General features: G+C 52.0%; 1 protein-coding gene across 4 annotated transcripts in view; it reads left to right on the top strand.

The window, feature by feature from the left end:
* Positions 1-19,431, top strand: part of LZTS3 (leucine zipper tumor suppressor family member 3) — a 51,984-nt gene that overhangs the window by 24,030 nt on the left and 8,523 nt on the right. The window contains exons 1-3 of one of the 4 annotated variants that reach the window (XM_027705556.1): positions 3,573-4,164; positions 15,085-15,582; positions 17,141-17,971. In XM_027705556.1, coding sequence (XP_027561357.1) covers positions 15,124-15,582; positions 17,141-17,971 — 1,290 coding nt within the window. In that variant the 5' untranslated portion in view covers positions 3,573-4,164; positions 15,085-15,123. Of the gene's footprint in view, positions 1-3,572; positions 4,165-14,419; positions 14,921-15,084; positions 15,583-17,140; positions 17,972-19,431 lie in introns of those variants that run through there. The other 3 variants (XM_027705555.1, XM_027705558.1, XM_027705557.1) reach the window with 3 other exon arrangements.

Below are 19,431 nucleotides of genomic sequence, written 5' to 3' on the forward strand. Positions count from 1 at the left end.
CTTGGGGATTTAATCAGCTTTCCTTAGCGGAAAGGTTGGATTTTCTGGAATGGCACAGCCATGCTCCCCTCCCCTGTGGTCCCTGTGATCCCTGCAGGGCACCCACATCAAATCAGACAAAGCATCATCTCTGCAGGAACACAGGGAAACCCTTGGATGTTTGGCACCCATCGAGTGAAAGCAGGATCAGGTCCTTGCTCTGAAGATCAGCATGGAAATCTCTGCTCTAATAACAGACAGTGGGGAGGAGCTTCAAACAAAGCCTGGTGAGGAGGTGCTGCAGGAGATCTGGGTTCAGCATCCAAGCTCTTGGATGTCAAGCACTTACCAAGCACAGTCAGTTCACAGCTGAGGTCTGGAGCTGGGTTTAAGTTGCTGTGATGCTGGTTGGAAAGTTCTGGAGGCCTCCAGCCCAACTTTGCAGCCCAAGCAGGACTGTCATCATCATCAGACCAGGCTGGCCTTGACATTTCCCAGGCATGGCACTAAGACATCCCGGGATGGAGATGCCTCCACCTCACTCACAACCTCACAGTCCGTTCAGCAGCCAGGTGATTCCTTATTTAGGAATTTTTTTGCTCCTTGAGGCTTTGGAAATGATCTTCCCTCTAAAATAAAGGAGTCTGGGTGGAGAGAGGAGGAAGGCTCTTGCTCACATCGGGATGTTTTGCACTGAGAACTTGCTCCCCGGAGCTTTTAAGGAAGAAATCCCGATGCAGGGAGTCGATGTCTCTGCTCCCATTTCCATCTCCTCCTCCACTTCACCACATGCCTGAGCAGATTGATGCTTTCTGCTTGAGTTCCCCAGGGAAAGTCCTGGGCCAGGGATGCTCCTTCAGGAAGAAATTCCTCACAGAAAGGGTGATCAGACAGTGGAAGGGGCTGCCCAGGGAGGTGGTGGAGTCCCCACCCCTTGAGGTGTCCAAGGAATGACTGGAGGTGGCACTCAGTGCTCTGGGCTGGGGGACAAGGTGGGGATGGGTCACAGGTTGGACTTGATGGTCTCAGAGGTTTTTTCCAGCATAACTGATTCTGTGATTCAGGGCAGAAAATATGTAACCAGTTCTGCAGCTGCAGTCCAGGGATCTCTGAGATCTTTGGGATCTTGAAATGAAATGGCTCCAAGAGAAAGGAAATCACCCTGCCAGGGGTGCCTGCTCAAAGTGAGCCACTTGTGCAAGGAAAAGGGAAAAGAAAACAAAAGGATACAGGGAAAAAAGAGTTTAGGTTTAATAGAGTCTATTTTTCCTTTCCTCAAGAGGTGGATGTTCAAAGCCTCTTCCCCAAGGCAGAAGGAGGATTTTTAGGGGGATAACTCCAACCCAGGCTGGAGGTCACCTCGTGGGGTTGAGTCTGGGTGCACAGTCCCAAAAAGGGCAGTGCAGAGACGGATAAACCCCCCCTAAGGGATGAGACCAAGTCTTGGTGGTTCTGTCCATGGGGACAGGGAAACACAATGGCCTGGATGCAGCACAAAGGGATGCTGGATGCCAGCTGGGGGGTCTCTGTTGGCTCTCAGAGGTGGTGGAGGGGCTCTGGGGGTGGTGACTCCGGTGGGTGGAGAGGTTCACATCTCAAAGACCAGAGACCTGGCTTAGAAATGGGAGTTCAGGGTTCAAAAGTTTATGACTTGCCTGAGAGCGCCAGGAGCACGGGTTATCCTGGCGCTTCCAGCATTCTCCAAAGTCTCTCCTATCATGATTTATTCATCTGTGGGAAGAGCTAAGACATAACTCAGCTCCCAAAGGGAGAACAAGCACAGCCTAAACCAGCTGCCTGTCTCCTGTGAGCTCTGCCCAGCCTGGGCCTGCTGCAGCTCCGTGCCGTGATCCAAGGGCTCCTGCTTGGGCAGCTTCCCCAAATCCCACTGGGGAGGAGGGTCCACATCCTGGCAAAGCTCCTGGGTCAGCTCTGGTTATTGCAGGAGCAGTCCTTGGCTGCTTCCAAGGTGCACACGCTGGGAATCTTCTGGCAATGCAGAAACCAGCCTGTTTCTTGGAATTCTTTGCCTCTGGAGTTAAAGGGCGAAATTAAGAGTCTGAGTCACCACAGGGACCCATTCTGGTATAAATTACGCCTTCCCCACGCACCCCAGCAGTGTGTTTTGCCCTGGTTTAAATGCACCATAACCCATATTTGATTCTTTTAGCATTATTGGTGTTTTACTGTTCTTGCTGCTGTTTGCCCACCAATGCCAAGGTTGTTTGTGAGGCTCCAGCCGGTGACTCCTTTGATCCACAGACATCCTGCCAACACAAAATTCACTTGAGCAAATAAGTCTAAATTAGTGGCAGCTTTGTGTGGCTTTATTTCCCTCCCTTCACCACTGCAAATAATCCCATGTAAGTGCTGAGGCCGGAAGGCTCCCGATGGGAATCCTGATTGCTCTCCTGCCTCAGTGCTGGCAGCTGGGAAAGCAGGAGAAGGAGCTCTGGACCATCCTGTATCACTCTGCTCTGAGTGATGGGGGGGGTTGGATGGCAAAGCAGGGAGAGCAGAATCCAGGTCCAGCTTTTATCCGGGCTGGATGGGGCTTGGAGCAACCTGGTGTAGTGAAAAGTGTCCCTGCCCATGGAATGGGCTAAATGGGCCCCATGGATGGAGCTAAATGATCTTTAAGGTCCCTTCCAACCCAAACCATTCTGGGATTCTATGGACACATCATCCTATTCACCCAATTCTCTGCCCCTCTCTTCCCCCATTAGGAAGACCCCAAAATAACCATTTGAGGGGAAACAAGAGGGTTTGAGCCATTCCTTTTTTGAAAAAAAATAAGTTGTCAGACCCCAAACTTCCAATTTGAGCAAAAACAAGCTGTCAGAGCCTAAAATTCCCATTCGAAAAAAAACCCAGCTGTTGGACCCCCACATTCCTATTCATGCAAAAACAAGACTCCAGATCCTAAAATTCCCTTTTGAAAACAAACAAACAAACAAAAAAATTAAAACAGGCAGTCAGACCCCAAATCCCTATTTGACGAAAACCCAGCTGTCAGGCCCCAAAATCCCCCTTTAGCAAAAATATGCCAGATCCCAAAATCTCCATTTGAGGAAAAACAGGCCATCAGACCCCAAATCTCCATTTGAGGAAAAACAGGCCATCAGACCCCAAAATCTGCTATTTGAAAAAAAAAGACAAAGCCAGCTATCAGACCCCCCAAATCCCTGTTCGAGCAAAAACAAGCTGTCAGACCTTCAAATCCCTATTTGTGCAAAACCAAGCTGTTAGACCCCAAAATCCCTGTTTGAATAAAAGCAGGCAGTGAGACCCCAAATCTCTATTTGGGAAAACCCAGCTGTTGGACCCCAAAATCCCCGTTTGAGCCAAAACAAGTCACCAGACCCAAACACCCAAACGCCCATTTGAGCAAAAAGAAGCCATCAGACCCTAAACCCCTTATTCAAAAAAAAAAAAACAAAAAACAAACCCCAAACCAAAATAACAACAAAAAACCACACCAAAACAAACCCAAAAACAAACAAACAACAACAACAAAAAAACCCACAAAATAAAAATAAAAAAACACACACAAAAAAAATTTAGCTGTTGGATGCCTTGGGCCCCTAAATTCCTTATTTGAGCAAAACCAATCATTCAGACCCCAAAATTCCATATTTCAAAAAACCAGCTCTCTGGTCCCCAAATCCCCATCTAAGCAAAACCAAGCTGTCAGACCCCAGAATTCCCATTTGGAGTAAAACAGGCAGTTCGACTCCAAAATCCCTGTTCGAGCAAAACCAAGTTTTCAGATCCCCAAATCCCTACGCACGCCAAAAGAAGCCACCAGACCCTAAAATCCCCATTTGAAAATAAGAAAGGCAGCGTCAGACCCCAAATTCCTATTTCAGGAAAACCCAGCTGTGAGACCTCGAAATCCAAGCCATCAGTTCCCTCCAAATCCCCCAAATTTGAGCCAGACGGAGCCGTCCCTCCCCAAAATCGCCGCCGGAGGCGGGCACAAAGAGTTAAACTCCCGCGGGCGCCGTGGCCAATCCCACCGAGCAGAGGGCAGCCCTTGGCCCCGGCCCAGCGGCAGGTTGCTCTCCGCAGGTATTATTTTGGAGTTTTTTCCCGGGATACCGGGCAGGGAAACAATGGATTTCGAGCTCGGCGAAGGATGGGGGAGCCGCAGGACGGACCCCTGGGCTGCCCAGGTAAATCCCGGTGGGTGCTTTTTCCGGGAATCTTTCCTTTCCTCTCCTTCCCCCCTTCTCGCTGGGTGTCTTTGTTTGGGGCCGGGCAGGGGAGCGAAGGGTTTTTGGTGGATTAAGTGCGGGCTGAGCTGGTGGGACCCTTTGCAGGTGATTTTTTTGGGGTGGGACCTCTCCAGCGGGCTGGGGTGGGAGCAGGGATGGGGGTGCACGGAGGTGGGGTGATCAGGATGGGGGAAGCTGCTGTTTTCCCCCCCTCTGAGCTCCCCCTGGATCCAGCTGGCAGCTCCCAGCACCGGGACCTTGCACCCCAGTGGGTTTTTGGGGCACCGCTCCGGTTTAGCTGGCGGTGGGGTCAAGCCACCACGGGGACGAGCCACCGCGGGGACTCGCTCCCCGCGTCCGTGGTGTCCGAGGAGGAGCGAGAGCGCTTCCTGGGCTGGCTCCGCGCTCTTGAAATTCCTCAGGGCGAGTTAATGATAAATCCCGGCCGGGCTGGCGGCGTGGGAGGCGGGTGGGAGCCAGTGGAGGGTCCCCTCGTTGTTCTTCCTCCTTTGGGAAAGGTCTGGGAGTGGCAGAGCCGGGCAGGGCTCGCGGGGGCCGCTGCTTGGAACCCTTCCCGGGTGATGGATCATCCCAAAGGGCAGGATCGGCCCTCCCCCTGCAACACCACGTGCAGGGCAGGGGTCTCGATCCTGCAGGGATTTGGGGACAAGGGGAGGGGGGATCTGGTGACTCCTGCTCCCACCGCGAGGCGCTCGGGGCCAAGGAGTGGGGCTGGAGCAGGGGGTCACATCGGGATCCCTGGGATGTGGGGATGTGTGAGGATGCTCAGGCAGGTGCTGGGGTGCCAGGCAAGGGATGCAGCTCCATGCTGGGGAAATTCCAGGGGCAGCAGCTCCGTGCAGTGAACCAGGAGTTCCCTCATACCCCCGGATCAGGGAGCACCACGGGATCAGCCGGGAGCAGCTGTCTCCAGCCACATTGCCAAAGGGGTTTTGGTGGATTATGTAGGGCTGAACCAGTGGGACCCTGTGCAGGTGTTTTTGGGGGATGGGATGTACCCACTGGGCCGTGTTTGCACCGGGGTGTCGGAGCAGGGATGGGGCGCTCCAGATGGGGAAAGCTCACCCTGGATCCAGTAGAATCCCCTTAACAAGGGGAAACTGAGGCACACAGGGCTGGGATGACCTCAAGTACTCCAACCCATGGCATGGAGCATCCCAGATGCTCGGCCCCACAGCCAGCACTGAGGCTGCTCCATCAAACTGCCCTTTCCCTATACCGAGTGAATTCCGGGAATTTTCCTTGTCCACCAAAGTTGGTGTTTTCTGGGCAGCCACTGGGACCTCACTGGGGACAAGGACACAACCAGCACTGAGCATCTTCTGAGGGCAGCCACGAGGGCAGGTGGGCACAGGTGAGACCGTGGCCTAACCCTTCCTGATGGACACCTGGGATTTGGGATGGCAGTTTGGGCTGGGTTTGAAACCACTGTGTCCCACTGGCACTCTGCCCCTTGGGATGATGGGGACAGAGATGGCATGTCATGGAAAATCCCTCCTATCTGCCCTCAGGTGCATCCTGGGGGATCCAAAATCCAGGGCTCTGACAGCAGACAGGGAAAAAAGGGGGTAAATTCCCCTGAGGGTGAGGACTCTTGTCAGGTGGACAGCCCTGGTGTGGCTTCCCAAAACCTCCGTGGCAGGACAATTCCTGGTGGAAGGGTCCTTGGGGAGTCTCCAGACCACCTCAGTGCTGAAGGCAGACTGAGCTGTGGCACCAGACCCTGCTTGGTCTGTTCAGGGCTTGAAACACTCGCAGGATGGAGCCTAAAAAGCCTCCCTGGGACCCTGTACCTTGGAGATGCACCTTGTCACACCTCCAGGTCACCTGCTGAGGTTTCTCTGGGGCTTTGCTGCAGCCTCCACAACAACTTTTTCTTTCTTTCCTTACTGGAGCAGCTTGAGATCAGTGCAGCCTGCCGGGTGCTTGGCTTTTAATCCCACACCTTTGCCTGCTCCTTTTGGATCCAGAAAATCCTGTGGGTTAAAACTGGGAACGCCCTGAGATGAGCTGGGGTGGAGGTGGGCTTGGGACAGGCGGAGCAGCTCGTTCTGGATGAGCAGTGGCAATGCCCAGATGGATTTATTGATTATTTTGCTGTCCACAGAGGGGTTTCCAGGCAGGCAGGGGGGGTGTTCATTCCAGGAGCACCCTGAGGGAGCGGGGAGGGGGAAGGAGGACAAGCAGGACACGGAGCCAAGGCCATGTGCAGATTGCGGCCGTGCTTTGCCGTGATTCCCCTCCTGCCACTTCCCGGGGGACAGGGAGGGGTGGCACTGGACTGTGTCCCTTAAACACAGAGCAACTGAGGAGGAAAACTGATAGCAAAGGGGGAGGATTGGCAGGGAAGGTGGAGCTGGAGCAGGCTGCACTATTCGGGCTTTGTGGGGGAGAACAATGGAGCCTTTATTGGGGAAGGGAGGTGGCTGCTGGCAGGGACAGTTTGATACACAGAGTGTCCCTTGGCCAGATGGGGGGACAGGGCACGGGGATGTGGGCTGGGACAGTTTGGTACCCAGTAGTCAGCTGTGGGGGCAGGGAACTGGGACATGGGGTGGGATAGTTTGGTGCTCAGCGTGTCCCTTGGCCAGCTGGGGGGGATGGGAAAATGGGACATGGGATGTGGGATGAGACAGTTTGGTGCCCAATGTGTCCCTTGGCCAGCTGGGGGAATGTGGAAATGGGACATGGGATGTGGGATGGGATAGTTTGGTACCTTGGCCAGCTGGGGAGATGAGAAAATGGGACATGGGATGTGGGATGGGATAGTTTCATACCCAATGAGTCCCTTGGCCAGCTGGGAGAACATGGAAATGGGACATGGGGTGGGACAGGTAACCAATGTATCCCTCAGCCAACTGAGGGGACAGGGAAATGGGATGGGACAATTTAGAACCCATAATGTCCTTTGGCCAGAAGGGGAGACAAGGAACAGAGACATGGGACGTGGGATGGGACAGGTTGGTCCCCAGAATGTCCCTTGGCCAGCAGGTGGGACAAGGAATGGGGACATGGGACGTGGGATGGGACAGGTTGGTTCCCAGAATGTCCCTTATCCACAGCTGTAGGAAACTGGGACACAGCAGATGAGACAGGGGATGGGCCAGCTGGGTACCAAACATATCCTTGGGTGGTGAGACTTGTCCCAAGGTGTCACTACAAGCCCCACAAACGCTGACATGACTCTCCTTGATGTGGGTCACCCCTCCCAAATCCCTTGGCAACCGGAATTGCGGTGGGTGGTTTACGGGAGCGCATCGGGCTGGCTCTGGGGACCCTGGGGACCCTCACAGCTGGGAGTGAGGAGCATCCCAAGCTGGGAACATCCTGGACCGAGTGCTGCCACCTACTCCAGCCCTTGGCAGAGGGGCTTTGGGGATGGAGGAATGCATCAATCCCGCCGGGCTCTCCCTCAGCAGCTCAAGGAGAGCTCCCCCGAAGAGCCGCCTGGGCCTTTTCATCTCATCTCTTTTGTTTCAGGCTTATTATGTAAATAGCTGCTGCGGCCCCCATAATGAGAAAGTAGTTTCCCAGAATACAAAAAGCTGTAATTATCTCATTAGCAGGCGGAAAGGAAAAGGAAATGTTTCTAAGCCACTCTCGCTTTTATTTCCCACAGAAGCCCGAGGAAGAGCAGCCCCTGAAACGGGGTCCTGCCTGCCCCCAACCCCACCACCCACACCTGAGGCTGACACTTTTTCAGGAGGGAAAAGCAGAACGTGGTCCTCGTGTCCCAGAAATAGGCTTTTACTGGGAGGGTGGGCAGCTTTTAACTGGGCCCAGTTACTCAGAGGATGCTGCTCCCTGTGCAGACCCCTCAGTGCTCTCAGATGTGGGGAGAGGGGGGTCAAGGAGGGACAAAGCCCCAGATTGGATGTTCCTCAGCAGGACTCCCAAGCTGGGATGGTAGCACAGAGCTTCAGGATGGGTTTCTGGGGCTGCATGCCTGCAGCAGAGTGTGATGGAAATAGCCTTAGGATACATGGAGGCTGCTCCCAGGAGAAGCCATGTAGGATGGCTTTGGTGTTGCTTTGCTTTCTGAACTCAGGCATTCCTTGCTTCCAGCTAAACAGAGCTACAAAGGTCCCTGCAAAGCACCCCGGGGCTGCAGGCAGGGGCTGCTGCTTGCTGAGGTCTCCAAAACCCCTTTCTGGAGGGGTTTGCTTCCACCCACACTCTGTTCCTCAACCCCAATCCTGGTACAGGATGGTTTCATGCAGAAACACCCCCCAGCCCTTCTCCCCAGGGCTCGTCTCAATCCGTTCTCCACCCAGCCTGTCCTCGTGCTTGGAATTGCCCCGGCCCAGGTGCAGGAGCTGCAGGATCTCCCAGGCCATGGGGGCTTGGGGTGAGAAAACAACTTTCTACTCATTTTAACCTGAAAATCCAACCCCAGAGCTTAAGTTTCTGTAGCCCAGCAGCAACCACAGAATGACTGAATGGTTCAGGTTGGAGGGAGCCCTGGAGGTCACCTGCTCCAATCTCCCTGCTCAAGCAGGGAACCCTGGAGCGCCTTACTCGGAATTGTGTCCAAAAGTAAATCCAGCCATAAATCCTTTGCACAGAGGGATGGAAGTTGTGCAGACACCTATCAACCCCATGGCCCAAGAGGTGTCTGGAGGTGGCTACAAGAACTTGACACTCCTTGACCCTCCAACCTGCCTTCCTGAGTTTGCCTTTTAGCCCTGAAGGGGGGAAAAATATCCCCATAGCAACGCTCCCATGCCCTTCAGCAGGGATAAATGGGAAAAGAGAGGTTTGTGTCCCAGGGAAGCAACAGGAGTTGTTCATTTGACTTCATCTGGCTTTCGGTTGTGGAAAAATCCTGTGGTTGAGGAGCCTGAGATGTGCATGTTTTTGCAGACAGGTTTGATTGTGTTCGTGTTGTATTCCAGAGGTGGAGGAAAACCTGGCAGCCACCAAGCCAGGATGGTGGAGTGGGGGGAAAAGGAGTTGGAGGAGGTGCAGGAAAGAGCCACAAGAATTACTTGAGGGCTGGAAAAAATGCCTGTGAGAGACAAGAAAAGCTCATTCCGTTCCCCTCTTCAGGAATGAGCAACTTGAGAAGGGTGTAGGAGAAAAGGAGCTGCCGGATGGGAGGGGAGCTGTGGTGTCCCTGCCTCCGGAATCAATCCCAGTGGAGGTGCTCTCAGCCAGGTTTGGATCCAGTATGGCCATAAGGAGGTGACATGTGATGGCCTGTGGCTCACAGGAGGCAGAGCAGTGGCTGAATGGTCTTTTTGGAGGTTGTGATGTGCAAGGAGAGGCTGAGGCTGTTTGCTCAGCCTGGAGAAGAAGAGAGATGGGACTGAAACTAAGAGGACGAGAGGAGAGGGCTTCAAGTTGCACCAGGGAGGTTTAGATTGGATATTGGGGAAAATTTCTTCATGGAAAGCATAGTCAAGCCCTGGCACAGCTGCCCAGGGCAGTGGTGGAGTCCTCATCCCTGGAGGGATTTAAAATCCCTGTGGATGTGGCACTTTGGGACATGGGTCAGTGGCAGCCTTGGCAGTGCTGGGGGAATGGTTGGACTCCATGATCTTAAAGGTCTTTTCCAACCTTCCTGGTTCTGTGATTCTGTGATTCTATGATGCATTGGCCGAGTGCAATTGCAGGTCTTGTGTTTCAGTGGTGGTTTTTCTCCAGGGCCTGTTAATGCTTCACTGGACACAGGTGGTTTTGCTCCCTACAGGGTCTGCTGTCTTCTCATTATTAATCCATGACTGTCTTCTCACTGCTAATCCATTACTAACCCATTACTGCCCTTCTCTCTCCATGTATTTTACTGGAAGAAGCCAAAATCATAACAGCAAATTTTTTTTGTCAACCCTTTTATGCCATTTCCAACCTGCTCCACCACCCCAGGATGTGCTGACTTCTTTTTCCTCCAGCCAACCCAGCTCCTTGGCACTGCCGCCAACAAACTGGCAGAGCCCACCAGAGCCCCTAAACAGGGGGCAGGTGCAGGCCCTATAGCCCTAAAAAAACCAGCACCACAAAGCATGTTTTTTATCGTGTCAGTAATTGCCTGCTCATTAAACCCGACGCAAACAAACCTGTGCCAGTTGAAGGTCACGGGCACACCTGTTACCACGGCGAGGAGGGGGAATTTTTGACCTTCAGATGCCTTTGTTGCCCGTCCTGCCAGCACCACATGCCTGGGGTGGTGCGTGTGCCAAGGCACTGCCTTGCTCCGGGGCTGTTTGCCGGAGCTCCCTCTGCCCAGGCCCGGTGATTGATTTCTCTCTCCCGTGGCACAGTGCCCAGGTATGTCTGTCTCCCCAAGGCCTTTGTTACGAGAGTGTTAACAATTAACCTGCTCAGGCAGAAACAGAGCCAGGCCCCCATAATTTAGTCTTAGTTAACCATTCAGCTGCTTATCTGAAAGTGATTTTTAATTCTGTTTAACTGGAAGGCAATCGCTAACTCATTTGGATAAAGCAAGTGTGAAGACACAGTTGTTATTTTACGAATAATTGTATTTACAATAGGAGTGCCCTGGAGCTGCAGGGATGGTGAGAAGTCTGGGTAAGAGGTGGCCATGAAGATTTTCACCACCACAGCTGGTGGAAAAGGACATTTCACCTCAGATTTCATGCATCAGGCATTAAAATATTGCTGTCTCCAAGGCAAGGCTGCTGCGGGAAAGGCCAAGGGGCCACTGCAGTTGGATGGGACAGGGAGGTGGTGCAACATGGAGTTTGTGAAATCCCAGTGTCCCTGGTCAGAGAAGGCTGTCTGCACCTTGGTAAGGTGCTGGCATGGAGATGCCTACCGGGAAGGGAGTCTTGAATCAATCCAGGCAGACAAAGAAACTCTTTTGAGCTTTTATTCACACAGAAATGCTGGGAAATGTGAACTCGGCTCAGTGTTTGTTCTGGAGGGGTTTTCCCCCTCCTTTGTGTCTGCAGAAAGTCCCTTCACTCAGGTTCCTGCTGTAACCACGGGGCTTTGGGGAGCTGGAGTGAGGGCAGAGCTCAGCAAGGGCCTTGTGGCTCAGTGACTGCTGGGATGGATGGACAGATGGACAGATGGACAGATAGATGTCACTTGGGATTGATTTGGATAGACCTAGTCCTCCCGGGGAGGTGAGTTGGACACAGCATCTTCCTGAGAGCCTGGTGAGGATGGAGACTGAGATGTTCCTGGTGCCTCCTCCCCACTGCAGATGGGATGTAACATCTGGAAATATAGAACTTCTGGAAAGAGCAGTGGCTGGCAGGTGGCTTAATACTCCTGTTTTAGTTTCTTGCCTGCCTGGAGCCTCTCCACCCTCCACAGGCCAAGGGGAGCCACTTTCATCCCTTTACCATGGCTTGGCAGTCTCTTCCAAGCCCAGCCATGCTGAGGGTGACTCCTCATTCCTTCCAAAGGACTGACTTGGGAATGAAACACTGCTAAAGTAGAGCAAATTGGCTTCTCTCAGCCTTCCTGTGCTCATGGACTGCCAGTTCCTTTCACTGGGAATCACCCAGTTTTAGTTCACGTTCCCATGGGAGGGAGGTAAATATCATGGAGTCATAGAACCACAGAATGGTTTGGGTTGGAAGGGACATTAAAGATCATCTCCTCCATGGGCAGGGACACCTTCCACTATCCCAGGTTGCCCCAAGCCCTGTCCAACCTGGCCTTGGACACTTCCAGGGATCCAGGGGCAGCCACAGCTTTTCTGGGCAACCTGTGCCAGGGCCTCACCCACCTCACAGCCAAGGATTTCTTCCTCATATCTAATCTAACCCTGCCCTCTGCAAGTTTAAAACCATTTCCCCTCGTCCTATCACTACAGAGATTAAGAGTTTTAAGCAGAAGAAATGTGGTGGGGAATTTTGAATCGCGCATTCCTCCAAACCTGGAAGGAGAAAAAAATGACCTCCTGCTCTGCACCAGAGCATGGCAGAGCTATTCCTGTGCTCAAAACTTGTTTTCAGTTCAGTTTCCTCAGTTCAGCTGAGGAACAACCAGTGCAAAACCTGACTGGGAACCGGAGCTTGCCAGAAGATACAAACCCAAGAGTTGTTGTTCTCAAAAAAATGGCCCTTTTTGGCAAACAAAGCTGTACTGTCGGGGATCTGTTGGCACTTCTGGCACCTCCTTAATAACACATTTGTAAGGCTTGTCCTTGCACTCTGTTTATCAGGCCCTGGGTTTGCAGTAAACATAAGCTAATAACAAGTTTTTTTCAGAATGTTTGCTTGGATGATTCCCAGTTAAAAGAAACCGCTTGTTGTTGCGTTGGCCTTTTTTTTTTTTTTCCTTTTTAAGGATCAGACTTTCCAGTGACCTCATCCTGCCCTCAGAGAGTCAATGTAAATGTGCAAATGTCACCGTGAAATTTACCCAGTGAGGGAAAGGTAACCTGGATTTCTCCTCTGCTGGCTGGGGAGCTCTGCATGGAGACAATGCAGCCTCTGCCTTTCCCTCCTCTGGAGCTGAGGCCTTCCAGCACATCCCTCCCGTGGTGGCTGGTGTCCCACAAAGAGAAGTCACTGAAAAGTGACTGAAAAAAGTCACTGAAAAGCAGGTTACTCCTAAATTAGCAGAACAAAAAGTCTTCCCTTGACTAACAAAATCCAAAAGTGCCGTGGGTTCGGGTGGGTGTTGCCCACACCTTCTCATAGCTCCATAGCCCAAACAAGTCTCCAGGTGCCCAGGAGGCAGCTGGATTGGCTCCTGGGCATTATGCACTGATGAACTGTCTATGATGCTCTTTGGGAAGTGTCTTTAGGATGCGACCACAGCCACAGGAGCTCTGCCAGCTCACTGTAGGTATCAGCTCTGTGCCCTCTCCCTCTGGCACAGCTGTTTGCCACATCTGCCCACCAGCCACGTGACACTCAAGCTGTCTTTTGGACAGGAAAAGGTGCTGGAAAGAGAGAGGAGAAGCCTCCAGAAACTGCAGTTTAATAAAAACAAAGTTGAGCAGCACAGCCCCTGCTTTAACCTTTTAAATGCTTCTCCATTCCATTATTAGGGCAAATAGCAAGACCCCCTGAGACACCACACGGGAGCTGAGCTCCAGATCTGAGCTTGCTCTCCAGGGAAATAAACCCAGCTCTCCTGCTTTTCTCAGGGAGGGCTCAATGAACATCCCTACCCCAAGGAGAGGGAAAACCCCACTGAAATGGGGGTTTTCTCCATCTCCCCTTCCTGCTGGCCCTGTCTGAGCTCCTCCATCCCTGAACCTCTCTGCAAGGAGCATCACTTTTTTTATTATCTCATCCAGGGGGAAACCTTCACTTCCCACTGCTCTTATTTCCTTAAATAAGATTTTTCACCTTTGTGTAAAAGCTGATGAAGAGCATCCAGACATGTGAGAATTGGTCCCGAGGACAATTGGTCCCAGCTCCTTTGACCTGGCCAAAGACAACTCTTAAAACCATTATTTGCACATTATCCACTTCCCATGGCCTAGTTTTGGCCAATCCAAGGCACAACCTAAGTAGGAATAAGATGGAGAAGGGGAATAAATGTTTGAAAGAAAACTTAGGATGACACCTGGACAAAAGCACCTTTCTAAAAGCTCAAGCCCACAGGAGCAACAGTCCCAAAGGACAAGATGGAAAGTGTGTTGTTTAAGCCTTGTTGAATCATCCCTAAGAGATGGGCTGGAGGGAGGAATTGGATAAGCTACTGATGGACCAGGGATGGAGAAATCATATTCCCATGGTAACTCAAACTTGTTCAAACCTGGGAAAAGTGACAGAAATAATCCAACCTCGGGAACTGCAAACGGTCGTGTCCGACCGGTGCCGTAGAGCTGTGCCAAACAAAACCCACACAGACTCCCTGCCCCGGGGAGCACCCAACCCTTGGGCTCAGAGGCTTTAAGAGAAGCTTTTTTGGAGGGCAGTGAGTGGGATTTGGGGGATCAGTGCTTCTCCAAGGGGGTGTCGTGGATGGGAGTGAAAGGCTTAGACAGAATTTATTTAAAAAGCCCTGCTACTGAGTCACAAGGTGCAGAAAGGGCTCCCTGGCTTTCTAAACTCCTGCTGAGAGAGGAGTCCAGGTGCAGCTGAATCCAGTCTCAGCCTTGGATTATGTCAACGGTTTAAATTTAAGGAATTACAGAATGTGTGACTGAATTACTTTTGTCCAGCAGGGTGTAATGATTGGCAAAATGAGAATATTTACATAAAATGAATCATTTATTTTATTCAAATGATCAGACAAAACATCTTAATCAGAATTATTTGCTGTACAATACAAACACTAACACTACTAATAGTGTAGTATAAGACAGGATGGTGCACTATACTGAAGCAATTATTGAAGCAATTATATTAAAGCTGGCAAAAAGAAATAGTTATTAAGTAGAGATTTGATTAACTCCCCCAGCCCAACATTCATGGGGAGATCTCTCAGCCTCGAGGGGTCACCTTGGGAGGTGTCCCCAGCCAAGGTAGGAATCTCCACATGTACACCCCAAGAAGGGTTAAGTTAGAAGAACCTGACTGTGTGAAAGGGGACTGCACTTTTAGGGTATAAAGTGACTGAGCGCCAGTCACAAATTTCCAGGCCAGCTCCCAGCTTATCTGTCACATCAGACTTCAAAAAGCAGGATGTGTGTTTGGAGTTTGGTGAACTAGGCTGGTTTTAGCAGAATTCAACACCAAGAACATTACCACTGCTAACACATCACAGAGAGCTGACAGGAGAGCTGGCCACTGTTTGCATTTTCTGATTGGATTTTAGGCCTTGCTGGGGTGGGCCCTCCTGCCACAGGGGGTCTGGGGTTCCCGGAGAGGAGCACAACCCCATCATCTGCTCCGTACCGGACACCGGGACGTGATTTCGACCTGCAAAGGGGGGTGGTGGGTAAAAGACACCTCTTTAACAGCCCTTCCTTTCCTCTCCCTCCCGCCCCCAGTGCCACTGACCCGTGCCTCCACCTCACCTCGACGCTGCCATGGCCACGCTGGAGACGCTGCCCGTCCTGAGTGACCCCACCCGCGCCAGCCCGCAGAACTTCCACGGACTCGCCGCCCGGCCACCCCGAACCGCCGCCCCCCGGAGTGCCATGGGGAGCGTGGGCAGCGGCGTGGCCAACGACCAGGAGTTCGCCATGAAGAGCGTGGGCACCCGGACGCAGGGCAGTGGCCGCCAGGCCTCCGAGGGCTCCCGCAGCAACGGCTACTCCGGGCGGGAGATCTCCAACCGCTACTCCGGCGAGGAGAAGACCTACAAGTCGGAGAAGGTCTCCAACTCCCTCTACATCAACGGCGACCTGCGCAAGAGCGAGAAGGTGAAGATGGACATCTGTGGGAACGTGACCTCCAACAACGAGAAGAACCTGCCGCCTCCTCCCCAGTACCGAGAGCCCGGTAACCCACCAAAGATATTGCCAATCTCCGGCAAACTCGACCAGGTGAGACCCTCCGCCTCCTGGAGCTGCTCGGTGGCCACGGCACGGCCCTGAAAACACGCGCCAGGAAGCCCTGGGCAAGAAAGCAATCCTGGCAGGCAGTCCAATTCTCACTCTGTACATTTTATGTGCAGGTAGTATCGTTCTTATCACTTTCAGGGCCAAAGTTATTCTTGAGGAACCCCAGAGCATGATCTCAGTGAAGTTTTCAGATCGTTTAAACCTGTATTTAAGTCACTGGCTCTTCCAACCTCCCTGAGATGATGTGTCTACCTCTCTGATGGATGGGGAGGGAGCTGGAATCAGCTCTTGTTTCAGTAGGTCCAACATCTGAGTCCCACTCTTATGTTTGTACCACTTACAGGCAATCCTCAACCGCCCACTGCCACATAAAGCTGTGGCTTGAAAGCAGCTCCGAGCCTCTGTTCAAAATCCCTTGTGAGGGACAAGGTGACAAGGCTTGAAACTACCCCTGTAAACATTATGACTCAGTCCAGCCCAGTCCTTGTGGCTCATTTTGGCTTCAGGGAGCAAAATCTGCCAGGTCTGGAGGAGCAGAGCCCCAGAGCCAGCAGTGGTTTATGTCCCCTGCTGCCCTGCTCCACTGACTTCCATAATTTGTGTCCAGTATTATTTCTGCAGTGTTTGGTGGCCATTTCTCCTGGGTTGTTAATCCACTGGTCCCTGTAGTCCACCTCAGTCTCACAGGCACCAGGTTTTTGGTCTCCAGCCTGCTCACCAGGGCTCCTTCTGTCTCTCCCAGAAGGCACTTCCAAAACATCTTTGACTCCTCTGCTGTAATTTTCATCTAAAATTCAACATGCAGCAGGGGAGACTCAATCCCATTTTGAGGAAATTTTGTTTCTGTAGGCACATTGACAGGGTGGGGAATGTTCAAGGTTTTAAAATCCTTTCTAAATCCCTGTGGTCCATTTTCCCCCCTGCATTGCTTATGCCCACAGAAAACACAAATATTCCAGTGAAGAGCAGCTTCAGCATGTTCCTTGCCTGGAGTCACTGCTGGGGTCACAGCTCCTACCTGCTCCCATCAGAGCATAAGCAGGACACAAGGTCCACACAGGAAGAGATCACTCCCAGCGGGAGGGAAACATGATGCTCTTGGGGCAAAATAGCTGCCAATCCAAGGGTTCAATTCAGCTTTCAGCAACAGGATGATGCACCCTCAAGGCTGAGAGTCCTTCCAAATATGACCAGCCAAAATCAGAGTTCTTTTGATCAGGTTTGGTAGGCAAGTGGCAGCCCGAGGAGTATCCCAGGGGGTAAATCATGCAGATTTGGGGGCGAGTCAAGATTACTTCTTTTTATTTGGGGCAAGGGAAGACAAAGTGTTGTCCTACCGGTGACCACAGCTCCCTCATGTCCTACCAGTGACTACAGGTCCCTCCTGTACAACCCCAAATGGCCCAAAAGGTGTAACATGGAGCCAGCCCAAGCTGACTTGACCCCACCAGCCCCGCCCTGTGCCGACGTGTCTCTTTTTGTTGTGTCGTTACCGAGCCTCCTGCCGTGTTTGACGCGTGGTCCTTTTTCCTTTTTGCAGAGCAATGAGCCCTTAGTTAGACCCTCAGCCTTTAAGCCAGTAGTTCCTAAAAACTTCCATTCCATGCAGAACCTCTGCCCGCCGCAGAGCAACGGGATGACGGAGAACAGGAAGAGCTTGAACCACGCCAACAGCAATAGCCCGTCCGCACCCAAAGCTGGGCTCGACAAGGGCAGCCTTAACAGGACTACAAACCAAGGGGGGGGGCTCTCGGATTCGGGGCGTAACTCCCTAACGAGCCTGCCCACCTACGGGACGGGCTACAGCCAGCATGTGGGGCCCATGAGCGCCTCCACCAGCCACATCAACCGCATCGGCACCACCTACGTGGAGAAGAACATCGTGGGATACAACGGGATATCTACCTCAGACAGCGGGCGGTCCTCCAGCAAGAGCACCTCCTCCTTCAGCAGGCTGAACCATCTCAACGAGACCATGCCTTTCCACTCGCCTTCCACGGACGACATCATCCAGGACCTGGAGGACCGGCTCTGGGAGAAGGAGCAGGAGGTCCTCCAGATGCGGAGGAACCTGGACAAGAGCGAGGCGGCGATCTTCCAGGTGTTCGAGGAGAAGCAGAAGATCTGGGAGAGGGAGATGGAGGACCTGAGGCAGAACTACGCCAACAAGCTGCAGCAGGTCTCCAAAAAGGCGCAGCGGGCTCAGCAGGCTTTGCAGCTCCAAATTTTCAAGCTCCAGCAGGAGAAAAAAAAACTCCAGGACGACATGGGGCAGCTCCTCCAGCAGCGAGAGGAGCTGGAGAAGAAATTCGTGGCTTTCAAGAAGGAGCAGGCTGAGTTTCTCCCAAAGATTGAAGAGACCAAGTGGGAGGTAAGAGCTTTGTTGTACCAGGTTTTCATCAAGGGTTCTGGTAGCCCAAAGTACCTCCCACATGCCCTAAGTGGACCCCACAGATAGTGGCTATGGGTTGGTGGCCTCTTGTGGACACTTGTCACCTCATTTGTCTTGAGTCCTAAACCTGTTGTTTTCCATTAAAGTAAAATAAGCACAACTTTCTGTGCACACCTCCTGTGCTGGTTAATAATTTGACTTCGCAGCCTGGTCACTCCAACTTGTGACATTTAAATCCAGTCTCAGGGAACACAACTCGTTCCATACAGGTATTTGTGCCTACCAAAAACAGGTTTAAGTCTGTTTTAATTAAATTCTTGTAAGGTCTGCGTTTGGGCAAACCTTGAAACTGCTTTTCAAATATTTGATGATTTTTTTTTTTGCTGAAGATAAAAAGCAACTGAGCTAAAAATTATATCAATGGCCAAGTCTACCTCATGCTTTCCATTGCAACACGCTGTTTTCAGTTCTTAATAAGTTTATCTCTCTTAAAAAGCTGAAAAGCAAATTCCTCTTTCTAGTTCTCCTGTTGAGTTCTACATAATTTTTTCCTACTGTTTCTATTTTTAGAACATTTTATCAAAGTCTGTTTGTATAGCCAGGGCTCACATACCTTTTTTTTCCCAGTTTGATCATGTGAAGAATTTTAATCCTTCCATGGACTGGCTAGAAACTTTAAATTTATTAAGAGTGCAAAGGCAAAATGTAGCACTAGAATCAAGAAGACCCTATTCTGCTAATCCTGATGGGAAGTCGAGGAAGCTGGGATTAACCAGGCTCTGAAATGTGCTTTTGCAGATGTTCAGCAGAGCTTATTAGAGGCTTGTTGTAAAATCCCTGCAAGTTACATCCCAGAATGAGGAGGCTGCATTGTCCCTCCTTTGGCTCCCTGTTAAGGGACCTGAAAGACCACCTTGTTCCACCCCCCTGCCATGGGCAGGGACACCTCCCACTAGAACAGCGTGCTCCAGGCCCTGTCCTTGAAGCCTTGAACGCTTCCAGGGTTCTTTAGGAGACTTTGTGAAGGAAGGCATCATAGGATGAGTAAGTAACATCATCCTGTCCTGCTGTCCCAGTGCTCGGGGAGAGCCCGGGTGGTCCCTGGGTCTGAGGTGTTTCTGTCTCAGGCTTGTTCAAGGTCCAGATGCCACTGAGGTCAGTGGGAAAACTCCTGCTGAGAGCAGAGGGTTTGGGGTCAAGCACCACAGGGCTGTGGTTGGGTGGGTAGGACAAATGCAAGGAGGGAAGCATCACTGTCTCACAGCACCTGGCTCAGCTGTTTGGACAACTCCAGCTGGGAACAGCATCAGGTGCCTGAAAAGTCCCAAGTTTCTGCAGGAAAAAACACAAAATACCCCCCACAGGTGTGGGGACGACCTTTAGGTCTTTGGCATGGTCTGGGGCCTGGTGAAGGCTGGAACTCAGCCCTCGAGCAGGGC

This window comes from Neopelma chrysocephalum, unplaced genomic scaffold (genome assembly GCF_003984885.1).
Source record: "Neopelma chrysocephalum unplaced genomic scaffold, ASM398488v2 Primary Assembly neopelma1_345, whole genome shotgun sequence".
Lineage (NCBI taxonomy): Eukaryota > Metazoa > Chordata > Aves > Passeriformes > Pipridae > Neopelma > Neopelma chrysocephalum.